This window comes from Panthera uncia (genome assembly GCF_023721935.1).
Source record: "Panthera uncia isolate 11264 chromosome D3 unlocalized genomic scaffold, Puncia_PCG_1.0 HiC_scaffold_8, whole genome shotgun sequence".
In the NCBI taxonomy this organism is placed as follows: Eukaryota; Metazoa; Chordata; class Mammalia; order Carnivora; family Felidae; genus Panthera; species Panthera uncia.
This window is the reverse complement of record NW_026057586.1, coordinates 9,070,327-9,089,830: the sequence shown is the minus strand read 5'-3', so window position 1 is coordinate 9,089,830 and position 19,504 is coordinate 9,070,327. Positions and strand designations below refer to the sequence as shown.

The window sequence follows — 19,504 nt, the reverse complement described above, 5'->3', positions numbered from 1 at the left end:
AAGAGCGCGGTGTCTGAAGACACGCCGCCTGTGTGCAAGCCTGGGGCTTTCCCGCCATTTACTTTTTAAGCCTAATGTTTTTCATTTATAGACGAATAAGAGGTGGGTAGTGGGAGGTTGTCTTGTTTTAAAAATCAGGAAAACTCAAACATTCAGCACAGTCCCTCGTACATCGTACACGTTCAATACATGCTACTCTGAATTCTCTGAACGCCCACCATCCCAACGCACGTTCCACGGGCGTCCTCGGGAAGGGCCTCACTGATACACTACGTATCAACTCAGTTGATACGAGAGAAAACATTACCAACAGGTGTCATTTAATTGAAATAATGTTTTATTTTTTTCCTTTCAAGGACAGGTTGTTGAATAATCATAAAAGGAAGGGAGGTGCTCAATTCTGTATGTCACCTACACATGGGCTTATGGCTATTTGTGCCTATATAAAAATATTATACAAAAGCACAAAACTACAGTAGAAACAATTTACACCACCACTGTATTATCACCACATAAGTAACCGAGTCCTGTGGGTTGCTTTATCGCTCATAATTCTCTCTCCCTCCCCACCCAAAGCCCTTTTCCCAGTGAGGCAAATCGTGCTCATGTGACTCCTGATGTTGGGCTCAGCCATGGACTTGGCCAGCCATGGACTTGGCCAGGGGGAAGGTAACAGAAGGGACTCGAGCAGAGACTTCAACTAAGCTTGCAGGGCTAGGCTTGCCTTCTTCTATTTCTGTGACTGCCACAAGAAGAGCCCCAGGAAAACGTCCTGCTAAGGTCAAGGATATGGAAGACTGTGCAGCTGATGGCACCTCAGTGGCAGTTTGGAGCCACATCCTTCTGTGCCCAGTCAACATCAGCCAAGCCGAGACAAGAGAGAGAACAAATACTATTGCTTGAAGCTACTGGGTATCAGGTAGTTGATTATCCAATATTATTGTTAGGCAAGAACTAGCTGATTGTATAATTTAAAAAAAATCTCCATTCTTCATAATGAATGCAAAAAACAACTTTTTGATTGATAACAGCTTAGTTATTAGTTATCATAATGTGTAAATAGGAAAAAAACTTCTATATTTTACAGAATGGATTAGAATTTGGCCTTCCTATAAAAGCACATATTGTAAAAAAGTTAAATACACAGTTGAACTAAGGACTATCTGTTGTGAACTAATTCAATTCAAATAATGATGGAAATGGAAAACATCACTTCATCCTATTCCCTCTTAATTATATTCACAAAAACCCCAAACAAAACAAGTTAGTAGACCCAGGGTCTGACAGTCCCTATTTATTTTGAGAAAATTTAGAAAGCATAGTGCTGCCATAGAACTATCTTATAGAATATCATGTGTTTGTCCTAAGTTAAAAACACTTTACGCATCAATACCTATTAAATTCCACTAATTTATCTGACAATATTAGCGTCACAGAAGAGCTTTGGAGTAAGAGAGATCTGGATTTGAGAACTGGATCTCTTTAACTTACTTGTTGGGCATCCTTTGGCATATTACTTAACTTCCTTGGGTTTCTTCTAAGAAATTTCAATTTCCTCATCTATACAAAATGGAGATAACAATCGTACTTATACCTTACTAAGTTCTACAAAAGTTCAAAAATACATATTGACCAGTCGAGTGTTGGTCACAGAATTAAGTGCTCAATAAGGACTTTTAATTATTATCACATAACCATCATATGCTTTCTCTTCTTTCAGAAAAGAAAAAAAAAAAAAAGCAAAATATGAATAAAAAACAAACAACACAACAAGGTGTTGGTGGTAGAGATTATTATTTTTCTCTGACCATGACTGTAGCTCAAAATATCTACTATCTCACAACTTACATTAAAAGTCATACTCATGAAGGACGGCCCATCATCTGTACATATTCTGAATATTATCCTGGATCAAGGCGTTGTTTATTAGACCCAGACTGCTTTGACTTCTTACAAACCATGTTTTACTGAATGCTGGCTTGCCCTGAAGGACATTGTAAGAAATGGTTGTATCAAAGTCCCTACTATATATGCTGTAAAAATCCTATTAAAAATATACTTCTATTATGGTGTCCTCCATTACGAGATTATACAGCATAGCATATTCTCTTAGGTTTCTGCAAAGTCTGCCATACTCCTTATAAGCTATAGTTGTTTGATAGACTATGGGGAATGTATAAATAATGTTTCTTTACTTTGAGTATGAAAAATTCAAGGCCAAATTTTTCAAGTACCTTTAATAATTACCTACAAATGATAAATCCCTCAAATAATAAAGATCTTTTATTTTAGTTTCCTTTGTCTTGATGTCTTCGTGATATAGGATATCTGGTACTTTATATCATTGGTAAACACTCTCAAATCTTTATTATAACAAAAGGGATAATAAATATAAATGAATAAAGGTAACACTATAATTTTAAGACTTTTAACTGAAAATTACGAATGTTATCTTGGGATTGTAAATTTGGTTTTAATTTCCCCAATGGAATACATGCGCTGAAACCTGAAGCAAGGCAACGCTCTGCCTCTGCTCCCACGCCAAGCTAGAGAACACCACACACGGCACAAGGGCACAACGCCGTGAACTTGAACTGGCACCTCAGTGTCGCTGGAGGAGGTCACCGGCCTCTAGCGAGTGGGCTTTCCGCACCTTCACTTCGGGGGCGATCTTAAAGCTCCACACTCTCCAAAGCCCCATTTTCCCACCACCTCTTGTGTGTGCTGTTAGGCTCTGTCTGGAATGAGTTCTCTGCATTTCTTCTTGCAGGAAACTTCTCTTAATTACTGCCTCCTCTAGCAAGCATGTTCTGAACCTTCCACCTTTGTGTGCACTGGGATGGGGGTGAGAGCCTCCATGTTTCCAAAACCTTCTACTACAAAGACCTTTTCATTCAGTTGTGGAATTACTATGTTGTGTTACCCAGCAGACCATTAAGTATTTGAAGACAAGGACTCAACTCATTTTCTACATCAACAGTACCAATCACAGCGTGTGACATGTAGTAGATATTAAATGTCTACTCCATAGACTCTTATCTGAAATTCATTCAGTATAGGTAGGTTAAGTGTTTTCTAATACCAACTTTTTGAAGTGACAAATCAAATCTTTACATCATAAACGTAACCGATAGAATTATTTTAAAATCATGTATTTTCCCTATAAAACTATTTTAATCTGTTAAAATAAATTCTTCTAAAATAGCAGTTAATTCTTGAATGTAAAAACATGCTACTTAAGGGGCACCTGGGTGGCTCAGTTGGTTAAGCGTCCAACTCCTGATTTTGGCTCAAGTCACAATCTCATGAGTTTGAGACCCACACAGGGCTCTGTGCTGGCAGTGCAGAGCCTGCTTGGAATTCTCTCTCCCTTTCTCCAACTCACATGGGTGAACCCTCTCCCTCTCAAAATAAACAAACTTAAAAAAAAATGTTTACTTAAGTTACATTTACTCATTAAAACTGAACTTAAAGTGTGTGTTAAATAGAAACCACAAAATCTGGAAGTTTTTGAACACTGTCTTCTTTCCAAAATACTATCAATTATTAACATGGAATTGGGAAATAAATTTTTTTCTATGTTTATCTGAGTGCGTGCGCACATTGTGCATTGGGGTGGGGGGGAGGGCAGCGAGGGCAGAGAGAGAATCCCAAATAGGCTCTGTACTGTCAGTGTAGAGCCCGACATGGGGCTCAACTTCATGAAACCACGAGATCATGACATAAGCTGAAATCGAGAATCAGATGCTTAACTGACTGAGCCACCCAGGCACCCCAAGGTAATTTTTTTTTAATATAGTGCAATTATTAAAGCTCAATGAGTTTCAAATTTAGATTTAAAAACGAAAGTATGGTATTTGAGGAGAGAATATCTGTATCAGCATATAGGAAAGTTTGCTTTTTTTCCAGCTAGTGGTTCTTTTGTTTCTCAGAAACAGAAATTTAAAAATTGACAGAATTGATAAGGAAATCATGTAATCATTTAGAATTTTACTTACTCCATTAGCAAAGTATTTATATAGTCATTTCCATCCATATGGCCAAACTGAAAATCTCTAAATAACAACAACCAAAAGAAAAACAAAAGAGAGAGACAGAGAGAACACTATTAGATACAAAATAAGGTAAATATGTACCAAGAACTGAACTTTAGGGCTTGGTAAGCATGTAAACACTATAAACGTTAAATATAAATCACATAAAATAAATGTCGAAAAGAGTATGAATTCTACTGGCCTCAGATACAGATACACACGAGTAAAATTAAACAAGTCCTAAGACATTTCTAGTCTCTATATATTTAACATGCAGGGCAATATAAACTTTTCTAATTAAAATATGTTTAAGAAAAAATACCCACTTCTAAAAAGAACTAATCAGAAAATGCTCATAGCAGGACAAATATAAATATGTATCACTCATACTTCACTAGAAGACTCCGAATAAAAACGGGATAAAAAGTAAATATAATGAGTGTCTCTTATGGCAGCAACAAACACAATGGTTAGCACAAAGCAAAAAGATCACTTAGTTTTTATATTGTTATTCTTTGAGTTCCTGTGACAATTATCATCTGTCTGTATCTGACTTGCGACCGCGCATTTATCTTCAATGTAAGAGCGCAAGTCCATATATCCTAACCACAAACGTATCCCGAATCCTATCAAGAAGCAAGTATGCTCCAAATTACAAATGAAAGTTTCTTTTTCACTTATATGACATCCATCAACAAATTTTAAGTCCAAACAATTCATACCGAAATGCAACATACTATAATTCACTTCAGTATCTTGACTCACCTTTGAAAGTACGAAACAGTACTATTTTTTGCCTCACTGTATAACAAAACATAATTAAGCAAAGATAAAGGAATGTTCCTGAATGCAAGCACCTACCTGTGGAACTGGTCTCTGTAATCTCTAGCAACTTCCTGAATAATTGACTTTAATCTGTGAAGGAACACATGAATATTTCATCTCTGCAGTTTAAAAATATATTATGACTTTTCAATTACAACATCTGCTGCCTATTCTAGCAGTGTAGGAAAAGTAAGATACTATATCAAGTTTATGTGAAGTCACGTAAAGTTTGAATGAGATGATATTTGATATACCTGGTGTGTTCATTTGATGTATTTTTCTCATCAATAACTGCAATCGCCACAAGCTTTCCTGAAATTAAGAACGACATATACCTAAATTCAAAACCCTCGTTACACAAATTTTTCAATTTTTATTGTAGGTATGAATCGGGAATTAGTAAATAGCTTCTAGAACTTAATTCCAATTATGCTACATGTTATGCACAGTAGACTGAATCAGCGCACTAGTCAACTCCAAGTGAGACAGATGCTCCCTCCCAACCCCCAAATGTAAATAATAGCAACTAACAACTTATATGCTCGTAAGTTGTTGTTTTCACACAACTCACAAAGTGTTAACTAAGTATTTTGTCCAACGCTAAGACATTAAGAAATAAGTTGATAAAAGAAATTTATCATCAACTAACGTAGCTCTAAAAGAATGACATGTAACAAGGGGATGATTTTTACACGCTATTCCACTCAGTACCACGCATGGGTCACTACCTGCCAGTGATGCCACACAAACCAAAATGGACTGCAATTTACCTAACCCTGAATACAACATGGATCCCTTTCATCTCTAACATCCTCTAGTGGACAGCAGGATGTCATAAGCAGAGCACTGGGACCGGAGTCACAAGACCAGACGTCGCGGTCCAGCGTGTCTATCCTGTTCTAGGTGGGGGGGAAACCGCAGTGAGGCGCCACCATTTATTAGCTGAGGGACTTAACCACGCAGTGATGGCCACACAGACACAGCCCGGCACCAGTGGAGAGCACAGTCTGGTAGGGAAAATAATAGTAACATTTACAGATCATTTACAATACACAAACAGACGTATGGCTAACAACGAGAAGAGTTCCGAAGGAAAGGAACACGAAGCTACAGAAGGGTATGACACAGCGAACTTCGGTAGTTTGAGGGGACCAGTAAAAGGTGTTCTTAAGAAGCAATGTCTGGTCTGAGTTTGACGGATGAGCATAAATTAACTACACATTTCTGGGTATTGAAGGTGTATTGGTACAAGGTTTCCAGCCTTTGCAGGAAACCGAGAAGTCAGTGTGGCTGGAGAGGAGGGTGAGGAAGACCAGAGAAAGAGGACACGGAGACTCAGGTGGGGTCAGAAGACACAGGGACCTGCCGCCACCAGGACAAGAGCCAGGACCTCTTGTGGTCGTGTGGAAAGTGGCCAGTGGGACAAGGAACAGGGGCCGAGCCGCAGCAACACAACCGAACAAGGGCAATTGTGTTGGACATAAAACAGGAACATTCCATAGCCAACTTCTTTCCGAATTAATCTGGGAGAAGAAGCTACAACCACCTCGAGGTCATGATGTCTCTTATGATTACTGAACTGAAAGCAAAACTACTGTATTCCTATATCGTCCCCCTCTTCCCTTCACAAGGGTCCGAGAGAATCCAGAAGTAAACCACATTCTTTGACAGTGTCCACACCACCTTCCAACACTGAGCGAGCACACCCCCTCTGTAAGGATAAGCAAAGACAGAAACGTCACCAGACACAGAACATGAAAAAGTAGGCTCAGGAGCCAGAACAAATATCCTAAGAGTCAGAAAATAACATGAGAACCTGTTAGAACATTTCTAATTTGCATTTTTAATCAGATTCAAAAGCAGGAAATCATCAAGAGGAAACTCTACGCACACTACTTCTCATATAAAAAAAAAACAAACTGAACCTTGAGTAACATTTTCCCGTTTTTTAAAAATCTGCAACTATACTTCCATCCCACTTATCAATGAAATTATAAATGAAAACAAATGTGGCAATAATATCCATAATTTATTTCTCATTTGTAATTCAACATAAATTGACAAAACGCTTCCTCCTACAACTTACATGGTTAGTTTCTTACAATAGTTTTCATCTATCTGAGACCCTACAGTCAGCTGCTGATCGCTTTCATTTTTGCATCTATAAATATATTTACTTTGCTTGTCATTTCCAATCATGCAACTTTAAGAAACCATGCTAATGTGGTGCCTGTATTTTCCTCACAAGTAAAAGCAGGCTTTAAGAGGTTGTGATGAGTTGTATTCCGACTCCCACTACAAAATCAGCCTCCTAATATAGGTTCCTGGTTATTTTTTCTCATTTCTTTATTACCCAGGCTCAGTTTTCCCTGGCACTATGAGTTCTAACTAGGAAACCTTTTCTAACTGACCTTTATCCCCATACAAATGTTTGTTCTTTGTTAATATTAATCTATATTCTCATAAAGCGGAACTGGCGTTGAGGTCTATTTAAGGAAGGAAATTATGAAACAGAGCTTAAAATTCCCTTCCTACAAAATCAGGTTTAAGTGACCAATAAAGGAAAAACTGTACAGATTGATGGAGCATTGTATATACGCTTGTTACCTGTGTCTCCAAGTTCATACAAGAGGAAGCCATCCATGGTAAGATAGTTCTGAAACCTCTCCCTGTTAATCCAAGATGACAGATCACCATCCTCGTACTCTTAAAAATACAACAAAACTTAGTAAGTTATATGCAAATATGACTTTAAAATGCTTGTAGCATTCTAATCTAACAGTATACGTAAAATGCCTTGACACAGAATCGTAATCTTAAACTCATAAATTTCATTTTAGGGGTCTATTCTAGGCAAAGAATGAGCTGTACAAAAGGATTAATGCACAAAGCAATTCTTCACCACAGCATCATTAAAAACAACAAAAGACAAATAAAAATAAAGGAAATAAGTGAAATACCCTCAACAGAAAATAATTTAAATAATTATGGTACATTTTTGAGGAAGACCATTTACAGACTTTTAAAAAATGGAAAATTAAGTGGTAAAGCAAGTTGCAAAACAGGTATTACAGCATCACTGGAACTCTATAAAACATAAAGTATGAAAAAAACAGACAGAATGATAAAATGAAGGCATATACTCCTACCAAATGGTTATCCTAGACTGGGAGTTATCCCTGAATGATGGCAGTATGGGTAATTTTTTATTACAGTTTCTTTACCCTTTTCTATTTTACATTTCTACTGCACTTTAAAATCGTTTCTCATATGTACAACTACCATAGCACACATATGAAGCCACAGTATTTTGGCCTTTATCCAACATCAACTGCTTCCCCACTAAACAGAGAGGAAGCATTTATAATATTCAAGAGAAATATTGTGTCCTGATTAGAAACAGAATTCTGAAGTACTTGTGAACGATTTTAACTGCATGATAAAGAAGGTGATGTAAAAGCCTACCAATATGTTTGGCTAAAGACTGGATTTTAATGATTTCTTGAACGATGTGCTTTTTCTATCACTTGCATCGCTAAACAAAACATTTTCAAGTTATCGAACCTATCAAATAAGTGGCATAATCCAAATCTGGAAGTATTTTTGGCTTCGGATTTACAAATTAGAAAAATAAACATAAAAATAGGAGTTGATTATTGGGCCACAATCTCCACTCCAGGTCAAAAGTAAATGTTTCAAAGATTATACAGAGTGATAAATCTGGAACTCATCAAACTATCCTTGGGGCACCTGGGTGGCTCAGTGGGTTAAGCACCGGACTTCAGTTCAGGTCATGATCTCATGGTTTGTGGGTTCGAGCCCTGAGTCAGGCTCTGTGCTGACAGATCAGAGCCTGGAGCCTGCTTAGGAGCCTCTGTCTCCCTCTCTCTCTGCTCCTCCCATGCTTGCACTCTCTCTCGCTGCCTCTCAAAAATGAATGAATGTTTAAAAAAAAAAAAAAAGAAAGAAAAAGAAAAAAGAAAAAAGAAAGAAAAGAAACGAAATGAAACTATCCTCCTGAGCCCCTATCACAAAGCTTCTAAATTTATTGGCAACAATTAAATACTAGAAGCAGCATTCAAAGTAAATGGTTTCCTCTGAAGCTTCAGCAGGTTCTCAATACTAGCCTACTGCACATTAAAAACCGCTGGCCTCTATAATAGCTACAGATACTTAACCTATCCCTCCTGTCCCCTCGTGGGAGGCCATGTCTGAAACATGGTGACATGAGGATGGGCACTCTTAGTCGTCGTGATTCAAGAACAGATTTACATCTAAACAGGTATGAACAGACTTTTTCCAAAAAGAAACAAAGTGGCTCTCTGAAGCATTAACAAACTCTTAACAGAACTAGAACAAGAGATCTGAAGACTAATGCTTGATTACACTATTTTGACTTGGGGGAGAAACACATTAATCCTATCTTTTCATTTGTAAAATAGTAAGAATACTAGGATCTCAAAAGGATTGTTATCAAATAGGACAATATATGTTAAGTGCTTATCACACAAGGAGGGTCGTAATCAAAGAGCAAATGGATAGAATCAGTGTAGATGTGAATTATTTTCCTCCTCATATTTTCATATGCGCCAAGTTCCTCCTAACTTCCTTTTTAAGCCCAATGTCTAATGAGGACAATCAACAAATATCCGGTGAATGAACAAATAAGTGAATGAACCTGTGATGAATTATACATCCATCGCCTTACCTAACGCTCTTCAGTCATCTCTTTCATAACCTCAGAATATTAATCTACCTGCTTTAATATCTATCCCCACAGAGGGGTGACGATAACATGGAATATCAAATACATAATAGTATCTGCTGTGTAAAACATAACAAATAAATGGGAGTTGTTATACTATAGCAAAAAAAATAAAATTCAGCCGTCACCCTTACTTAAAATTAATGAAGATACAAAATTTTAGAAATGCTTAGTTTTCGATTAGTATAATAGTTAAAATGTTCCTTTCATTAGAAAAAAATCAGAATATTCTTTTTATTAGATATTCTTCTATTTATTTGAGTTATTTAAGCAAGACAAAACTTACAGCTCTCAAGTAGGTCTAGTTTCTGTTCTGTTCTAGAATAACAAGACTCCAGAATATTTCTGTAATGACTAAAATGTTGCATATCTGTGCTGTGCAACATAGTAACAAAAAGTCACACAAAGGCACTGAGTATTTCAAAGGTAGCTGGTGGAAATAAGAAACTGAAGCTTCGAGCCGAAATGTTCAACTGGACTGATGAATGGATAAAGAAGATGTGGTACACACACACACACACACACACACACACACACAATGGAATATTAGAGATTAAAGAGAATGAAACCTTGCCATTTGCAACGACATGGCTGAAGCTAGAATGTATTATGCTAAGCGGAATAAGTCAGTCAGAGAAAGACAAATACCGTATGACTTCACTCATACGTGGAATTTAAGAAATAACACAGACAAACAGAGAAGGGAAGGAAAAATGATAAAAACAAAGAGGAAGGCAAACCATAAGAGACTTTTTTTTTTCTGTTTTTATTTATTTATTTTTTGAGACAGAGAGAGACAGAGCATGAGTGGGGGAGGGGCAGAGAGAGAGAGAGGGAGACACAGAATCTGAAGCAGGCTCCAGGCTCTGAGCTGTCAGCACAGAGCCTGACACGGGGCTCGAACTCACGGACCGTGAGATCATGACCTGAGCCGAAGTCGGATGCTTAACCGACTGAGCCACCCAGGCGCCCCATAGAGAGACTCTTAAATCCAGAGAACAAGCTGAGGGTTGATGGAGGGAGGTGCGCGAGGGGCACTGAGGGGGACGTGTGCCGGGATGAGCGCTAGGTGGTGTAAGTCAGTGAGGAATCAATCACATTACACTGTTTGCTAACTTGGATTTAAATAAAATTTTAAAAAACATATCGTATGCCTTTAAACATACACGATATTATATGTTAATTCTCTCAGTAAATGTGGAAACACACGCACACAAAAAGAACTGAAGCTTCTACTTTATGAGACTAATGGAGAAGGTCACCGAGACTGCTACAAGCATGACTTTGCATTTACTTTTGCTTCTCAGTGGCTGTGTGGGATCCAACAGATGTTGAGTTTCACTGTTTCCCTTGAGATCTAAACGATCTCCCGGAGCCCCTGTGAGTTTGCTCCACTGGCCCGAGGAACCTCACTGCACGGTTCTGAGATTGTGGGGGTAGGTATTTGACAATGCCAAGGAACTGCTGATTTTATTAAGTGTTATAACAGCATGTAATTATACATAAAGGAAAACTAACATTTCTAAAAAGATGCGTAACAAGGCACATGGTGAGGAAAAGCCTCTGGGATCTGCTTTAAAATACTTCCAACAAAGAAGAAAAGTGTTGAAGCAAATGTGGTAAGATCACGGTAATTGCCCAGCCTGGGTGATGGGGATGTGTTTTTTATTACTCTAGCATTCTCTTTATTATGATGTATGTTTGGTATAACACAAGTGTTTTAAAAATAGACTAGGTACTTACTTCACTGAAGAAATGTTGAACAGTAGGTGGGTGGTTATTCTATCAGGAAGGGAGAGATGGGAGCGAGGGCAGAACATACCCTACAGGGACTTCACCACTATCGAGGGGGTTTTAGTTATTCATCTTTTTGTGAGTCTGCAATGTTAGATCTTTTTTTTCCTATATAAATAATTTTGAATGCTTTAAAATAACACACAGAAATTGCTCAAAAGACAAATGACCAGACCAAAATAAATAAATAAATAAATAAATAAATAAATAAATAAATTCATTGCAGGCAAGACCCAGAAAGAACATTAGATGAAAAACGAAAGTTGAAGGGCAAGAAAAACCTGTCAGTGCTCAACTATCGGGAGACAGAGGAATCGTCAAATCTACCAATTCTTTGATCAACACCTAAGTCCTATAATAGACAGCATTTTAATTTCAAAATGTTTTACATCAGTTAAAACTTCGGAACTTACCATCGTAAACAAAGTAAGTTTCATCTTTGAAAACAAGTACAGCAGGCATCTCCTTCAGTATCACATACTGCAAAAATAAGACACGCAAACAACTTTTATCATTCTAAAAGTGCTTAATCGGTAGCTATAATTTCAAAAGTATCGAAAGAAATCAGAAAAAAAAAAAAAACACAACAATAATGAAATTGTTGCAAGCAGTTAAAAAGCAGCCAATCCCAAGCTTATCCAAGGATGGGTTTGGCATCTCTTTATACATCTCCAGGTACAGTGCCCTGTTGTTTGCTGTGAGAGCCATGGAATATTCTTAGAGCTGACAACAGAGGTAAAGACACCACAGGAAGTACAGGAGACCCACTCTGAGGTAGGGAAGAGCAGTGGCTGAGGTAACAATCGGCACCGGTAGACTCAAGTCCCTCCCTGCCATCTCTCGACTGTGTGACACTGAGGCCGCTCGTGTCCTGGGGAGTTGGGCTTTCTCCTCTGCAAATCAAGGACACGGAGTCCCTACCCCACCACAGAGTTAGGAAAATTAAGTCCGCTAACAAATGTGAGAGCAGGTTTAAACTGTAAATTGGCTTTATAAATGGGAACCTATAATGGCAATTAATAATAAGAAATTCTTTCAGAAGCATGCTGTATTTATTTCAAAATAGTACTATTATATAGTAGAGAAATCAGTATCCATGCGGAACAGATATAATTTGGGTAAACCACACAGAATTATTCCATGATGTGGTAATAATGAAAAGTAACAACAATCAATTGATAACTAATAAAATGCAAATAACAGTAACAGTAAAATAAAAATAAAGATGGCTGTTCTGGAAATATCAAAAAGGGGGGAAGGCATACCTCAGTAATATAGAATGAGCTGTTTACATGACTACTATAAAATGGTACAACACCATGAAAATAACTATTTTTTTATGAATGTGATTTATTGTCTAATTGGTTTACATGCAACACCCAGTGCTCATCCCAGTAAGTGCCCTGCTCAATGCCCATCACCCATTTTCCCTCTCCCTCACCCCCCTCATCCACCCTTAGAGTTTGTTCTCTGTATTTAATAGTCTCTTATGGTTTGCCTCCCTCCCTCTCTGTTTGTATCTAGTTTTTCCCTTTCCCTTCCCCCGTGGTCTTCTGTTCAGTTTCTCAAGATCCACATATGAGTGAAAAAAATAACTATGTTAAAGGCAGCAGCAAAGCTTGTAGGTAAGGCTCTATCATCAAGTAACTCTATTCGCGTGCTCTTGGCAACTCATCTACGAAGGTGCTTCGAAAGTATTTTTCAACATTCGGCATCCCTCTCTTTCAAGGATGCCCCTGAGGTGCCCGTACTGTTAATATTACTAGATACGTGGAATCTTGCAGCCTTTGATTTCCATAGATTCTGAACCCCTCGTCCTCTTTCTCTGTGTTCCTTAAACTATCTGATATCACAGTTATTTGTCTACAGGCCATTTTTCTCCATTCACCTTTAAGTATCCTGAAATTAGAAATTGTCTTCATCTTTATATCCCTTCTTACACTTACTAAGGCTTTCAAAAATACTAGCTGAAAAACTAGCTGTAAATCTAAGGAAGCTTTTCATGACCAAATATAAAATTCAAGATGGGGGGGAGGGGGAGGGGCATAAAATCACGGGCTTTGTCCTTAGTTGAGAATTCTCTATGGGAATAAAAATCCTCATATGATTATGAAATAACAGACTCCCCCCAGCAGACTTTTGCAACCACATACACAGAACTAAAAAAGAGATGACAAATATTGCTATTTGCAGGAATAATGAAGGGATGTTTGAAGAAAACTAGTTGAGAGGCTAATAATAATAAATACAGCACATGAGGGGTGCCTGGCTGGCTCAGTCCGTTAAGGGTCTGACTTTGGCTCAGGTCATGATCTCACAGTTTGTGAGTTCGAGCCCTGTGTCGGGCTCTGTGCTGACAGCTCAGAGCCCGGAGCCTGTTTTGGATTCTGTGTCTCCCTGTCTCTCTATCCCTCCCTGACTAGTGCTCTGTCTCGCTCTGTCTCTAAAAACTTTATATATATATATCTATAGATACATATATATATATCTATAGATACATATACATATAAGAAATAAGTAAAAGCAAATACAGCACATGATAACCAATAGTCTGTCCGGGTAGCAGACACCATCTGTGCTCACCCAGAAGCTGTAGGTGCTAGAATTTTGATCTCAGACACCTGTCACTGCAGAAGGACCGGGGTGGCATCAGACGGTGTCAGGGGATGAAGCCAGCACGCTCTCTGCTGTGCTCCAAAGAAACTGCTTGGAGAGCTTCGGAGGTGAAGGTGCAGCGTACATTCTCATCTCTAACACTAAAATGTGGTCCCCTGGGCTTTGGAGAGGAGAATGGACTAAAAGTTCCAGTTCCAGTCCATCCTAGGCCTTTCTAGCACACTGAGACAGTCCAAAGAAGTTCATAACCCTGTGGGGCATCTATTTGAGAATCTAATGGCAAGTATGGCTCTTCATTCGCCCTATCTTCTCCTCCCCATCAAAAATAAATGCATAAGCAAAATACTCCAAAATAACTTCTTAGACCAAACTAGGTAAATTAACCTAGAATGAGTTTAAACTGACCAGAAATTGTCTGAGGCTCCTCCAAGGAGCTGAAACGTTTATGGACATATTGCAGGAAGCACGAGACCGTATTCTAGGTAACTCAGTAATCTTCTTAAATCAATAGTACCTAAATATTAGAAAATAATAAACAAAAACTAATCAAATGTATATTATGACTTACCTTTGTGGGGAAAAAAAAAAAAAACTTTTGATTTTTTGTAACTTATACTGATTAAAAAGAAAAAGCTTCCCTTGATTTCATGTTTCTCGTCAGCTCGTGCCAAATTTCTCAGGTCCCTTCTCAGCAAAACCTTTCTAAAGAGAAGTCTACACTTGTAACCTACAATTTCTTACCTGCATTCTCTCAAATGACACCAGTGAGGCACCTGTCCTTCTCATAAAACCAACAACAACCTCCATGTGTGGACAAAATCACAGTTAACTGTACTCTCCTCATCTTGACCACTTTGCAAGCACCTTGCACAATGGATCCTTTTTTTTAAAAAAAAATTTTTTTAATGTTTATTTGTTTTGAGAGAGAGAAGGAGAGAGAGAATCCCAAGCAGGCTCCGCACTGTCAGCTCAGAGCCTAATGTGGGGCTCGAGCTCACAAACCATGAGATCATGGCCTGAGCTGAAATCAAGAGCTGGATGCTTATTAACCATCTAAGCTACCTAGGTGCCCCTGGACCTCTCATTTTTAAACTTTTTTTTTTTTTTTTTTTTTTTAAATCTTGGTTTTCCACTCATCTTGTTTTTCTTACCGGCTATTTTCTTCGTATTTTCTTTTGTAGTCTTTAGGTCCTGGGCCCACTCATTTCCTTAAAAATTTGTATCCCATGTCTACAAAGTTTTTTACACAGCCTTAACTCCAGAACCCTATATCCAACTGTGAATCTGATGCTTGTACTCGGATGTCTAATAAGTTGATCACTCGCCCATTCCCAAATGTGTTCCTTTTGCCATATTCTCAAGCTCATGGATCACACTATCACCTACCCAGTTTTTAAAACCAAACACCTAGTTATCAAACTCAACACCCAAAAGACAAATAAGCCAGTGAAGAAATGGGCAAAAGACATGAACAGACACTTCTCCAAAGAAGATGTCCAGATGGCCAACCAACACATGAAAAAATGCTCAGCATCACTCATCATCAGGGAAACACAAATCAAAACCACAGTGAGATACCACCTTACACCTGTCAGAATGGCTAACATTAACAACTCAGGCAACAACAGATGTTGGTGAGGATGTGGAGAAAGAGGATCTCTTTTGCATTGTTGGTGGAATGCAAGCTGGTGCAGCCACTCTGGAAAACAGTATGGAGGTTCCTCAAAAAACTAAAAATAGAACTTCCCTACGACCCAGCAACTGCACTACTAGGCAACTGCACTACTAGGGATACAGGTGTGCTGTTTCAGAGGGGCACATGCACCCCCATGTTCATAGCAGCACTTTCAACAATAGCCAAAGTATGGAAAGAGCCCAAATGTCCATAGATGGATGAATGGATAAAGAAAATGTGGTATACTTATACAATGGAGTATTGCTCGGCAATCCAAAAGAATGAAATCTTGCCATTTGCAACTACGTGGATGGAACCGGAGAGTATTATGCTAAGTGAAATTAGAGAAAAACAAAAATCATATGACTTCTCTCATATGACTTTAAGAGACGAAACAGATGAACATAAGGGAAGGGAAACAAAAATAATATAAAAACAGGGAGAGGGACAAAACAGAAGACACTCATAAATATGGATAACAAACAGAGGATTACAGGAGGAGGTGTGGGGGGGGGACGGGCTAAATGAGGAAGGGGCACTAAGGAATCTACTCCTGAAATCATTGTTGCACTATATGCTAATTTGGATGTAAATTTTAAAAAATAAAAAATAAAATTAAAACAAACAAACAAACAAACAAACAAACTTCTAGCAGTTATCCTTGATTCTTCCCCTTTCCTCCAGGTCAACAAGCTTGAACAATTTCATTTCCAAAACCCAACATTTTCCCCTCTCCCCGTTCCTTTGCAAACCTCCAAGCCCGAACTTGCCAGATTACTCCACGAGTTCAACTGCTCTCTGTGGGTCTACTCTCATCTCCGTCCAATTCATTCTGCTCTTAGCAGAGGAAAGTCCTTAAGATGAACATGAGACCAAGTCCTTCACTAACTTCAGCCCATCACATGCATGGCCATGACCTGCAAGGCCTCCCCTGGCCTCTCTGCCTATCTCCTTTCTCACTGTGTTATAGCCACACTGGCCCAGCACCTGCTTCCCAAATACGCCCAAGAGTGTTCTCATCTTGGGCATTTGGAATATCTGTTCCCTGTTTCTAGTTTACTCGGGCCACAGATCTTTGCAGGGCTCCTTCACATCATGTAAGTCCCAGCTCAAATATTTTCTTCTCAGACATTTCTTGAGCAACCAATCTAGAATAGCCACCCCACCCTCATGTTTCTACTATCACAATGCTCCTTTACTTTTTTCATACTAGGTATATTGTGTTTATGTATTTGTTTACTGAACATGACCCCAAAGATGTAACCAGCAACAGTAAAATTTAGCACACTTCCTCTTTCCATGAGCACGTAAGCTCCACCCTATCAGGGTCCTGAGGATCTTGCTTGTCAAGAACTCAACAGAGTGTCACAGCACGTGATTAGGTAAGCAGTTGTGAATTAATATATAAAAACACATCACTCCATTGCTTATAAGCCAGCTGAAGTGTTTGAGTTATCACTTCTTACTACTGCTATTATTTTAAAGAAGAGAACAAGCACGGACCTAATAAACACAGTCCCTAAATGCTAGGAATCTAGTGGTATTTACTTATTAATAATAAGCAATCCGGTACCAGTAGCAAAGAGCTAATGTTTACTGTTTCTATACATATGACAGTAAGTAAATTTGATAAATCAAGTAATAATTTAAAAAATGAAATTAAGTCATCAAAATCCAATTTTAAATATTACCTCAGGAACCACGTCTTCTGAGGCAGAAAAGAAGTATGTATATACAATTAATTCTGAAGCAGCATCTATGTATTTCTCCTGTGAAGATACAAATAGAAAAGAGGTGACTTTTAAATACGAGGATCCAAATTCATTCCTCATTAAACATTCCGAACAGCGGTATCATCCCCAGCAGTCTCGTCACAATTGGACGCCTCAGTGTGTTTATGTGAGGTGATGATGGAATGTTGAGTAGCACGTGAAGTAAACGGTTTCCAAAGCAAAGAGACCACTGTTACTCAGTGCTTTTATACTCCTCTAAACAAAGTTAAGTGTAAGATAAGCTCAATTCCTATTTATTAATTTGATAGTTACAGGAGAAGACGTGTTTATACATACATAAAATGATCTTTAAGAAGTTTACACTTAAATTGCATTCTGCAGTCTCAAGGAGCCACAAATGCTAAAAAGTAACACTAAATTTGAGTAACCAGGTCAACAAGAGAAGAAATACTAAGGCAAGCAACACCTTTTAATTCATTTCTGTTTCATGAAGCAAACACAATAGAGGGCATGTAAGAAAGTGTTTTCATTAGAAAAATACTCACACTGAACTCTTATTACCAATAAGAGTGAAGTAATTTTCAGTTCTGGATGAAGTTTTGGCTATACGGAAAATTCAATTACAATACACCCGTTACTTGTGACTAAAAAATAAAGCCATTTGATACCTTCAAAGGTGACTCTCCACCTATATAAACAAAAAACACACGATGTCTCTTTTGCACATGTTCAAACATCTGCTGACTTGGAAGCGGCCGAATTAGAGCCCTGTTTGAAAGCAAAACAAAAAACTAACTTGTGTTTGAACTAAAGATAGTACACAATATAGGTCTAAAGTTATGAAGTTTTAATGTTGTGTTAACTGCATTTTAAATAATCACCCAATCCGCATAAGCCTAATAAAACTACAGCCATGACCACTATTTGTACCCACATAATAAAAACACAGTACCCACAAGTTAATCCATCAATTTAAAAAATAACTTTAAAAGAAAAAAGTAAGTTTAAAGTCTATCCCTTTAGAGAGTACCATCTTAACCAATATTTTGGTAGGCAAGAACAGAACTGTAATCCATCGAGAGTCCTCAGCTAAAAATAAAACGATCCACGTGAGAATTACTTTTTTTTCTCTTTCATGAGATCATTCACGCTAACACACTGTGAATGTGTTACCTCAGGAAACTAGAAATACTATGTGAAGATTTATATCCATTTAATACTAGATAGCTTATGTCAAAGGTTATTATCAAACATATCACTTACAAAGTGTTATTAAAAAAACTAAAAAAGAGCCAGTCTTCTTAAAAATGTGGTCTGCATTATCAGATTTATCCTGCACTAAATGTGCAGAAAGAATAACACAGCGTTTGCACAGGCAAACATATTTTCAAAATGCACAATTCCTCAGATGCACCGCACCACACTCACTGCTCGCCTCTATTTTCGTACTTGAGTAATTAACCGGCAAGTGATGCAAGTCCAGAACTGAGCCACGAAATTTCTGTGCAACAGAGTCACCCCTGGTTACATCAGAAGACCATCTTAAGCTTAAAGTGAAACTCCTTAAAAATCGCCAAAACATAAAGACGAATCTAACCACAGGGAATAAAGTACATCCCACACCAATGCCCTACTATAATGTAAAGGTATCTTAAAATTTATTCAGAAAGGATTTATAAAGAAAATGAGATATGCAATCAATGAGAAAATACAGTGAAAAATATATCAATAAGTTTTGCAGACTTGAATAAAGATCATTCTGTGTCTTTTCTCAAATACTTTAAGCCCGGCAGTGTCATGCACTCAACAAATCCCCTCCGATATCTCAATTTACTTTAAAGCTCTTTAAAGGTATCAATATAATATATCCTGTCAAACTCACAAGAAAGTGCCTATACTTTCGAAGTTAATATAGGCTAACCTACTTTGATGAATGTTCTCCTTAAGGAGTTCCACACACCCGCATTGAATAATTATAAGCACCAACTTTCTTTATACCTCAGCAAGGTAGATGTAGATTAAAAAAAAAAAAAAAAAGAATCACCATATTCAAACCAACAGG

At 37.9% G+C, this 19,504-nt stretch overlaps 1 protein-coding gene across 2 annotated transcripts in view; it reads right to left on the bottom strand.

The window, feature by feature from the left end:
• The window catches only part of TMX3 (thioredoxin related transmembrane protein 3), a 45,696-nt gene that overhangs the window by 6,919 nt on the left and 19,273 nt on the right, over positions 1-19,504 (bottom strand). For both annotated transcript variants that reach the window (XM_049619639.1, XM_049619640.1), the window contains 7 exons: positions 18,111-18,210; positions 17,401-17,478; positions 11,832-11,898; positions 7,467-7,565; positions 5,114-5,171; positions 4,896-4,949; positions 3,999-4,055 (listed from right to left, as the gene is read on the bottom strand). In XM_049619639.1, the coding sequence (XP_049475596.1) occupies positions 3,999-4,055; positions 4,896-4,949; positions 5,114-5,171; positions 7,467-7,565; positions 11,832-11,898; positions 17,401-17,478; positions 18,111-18,210 (513 nt within the window). The remainder of the gene's footprint in view (positions 1-3,998; positions 4,056-4,895; positions 4,950-5,113; positions 5,172-7,466; positions 7,566-11,831; positions 11,899-17,400; positions 17,479-18,110; positions 18,211-19,504) is intronic.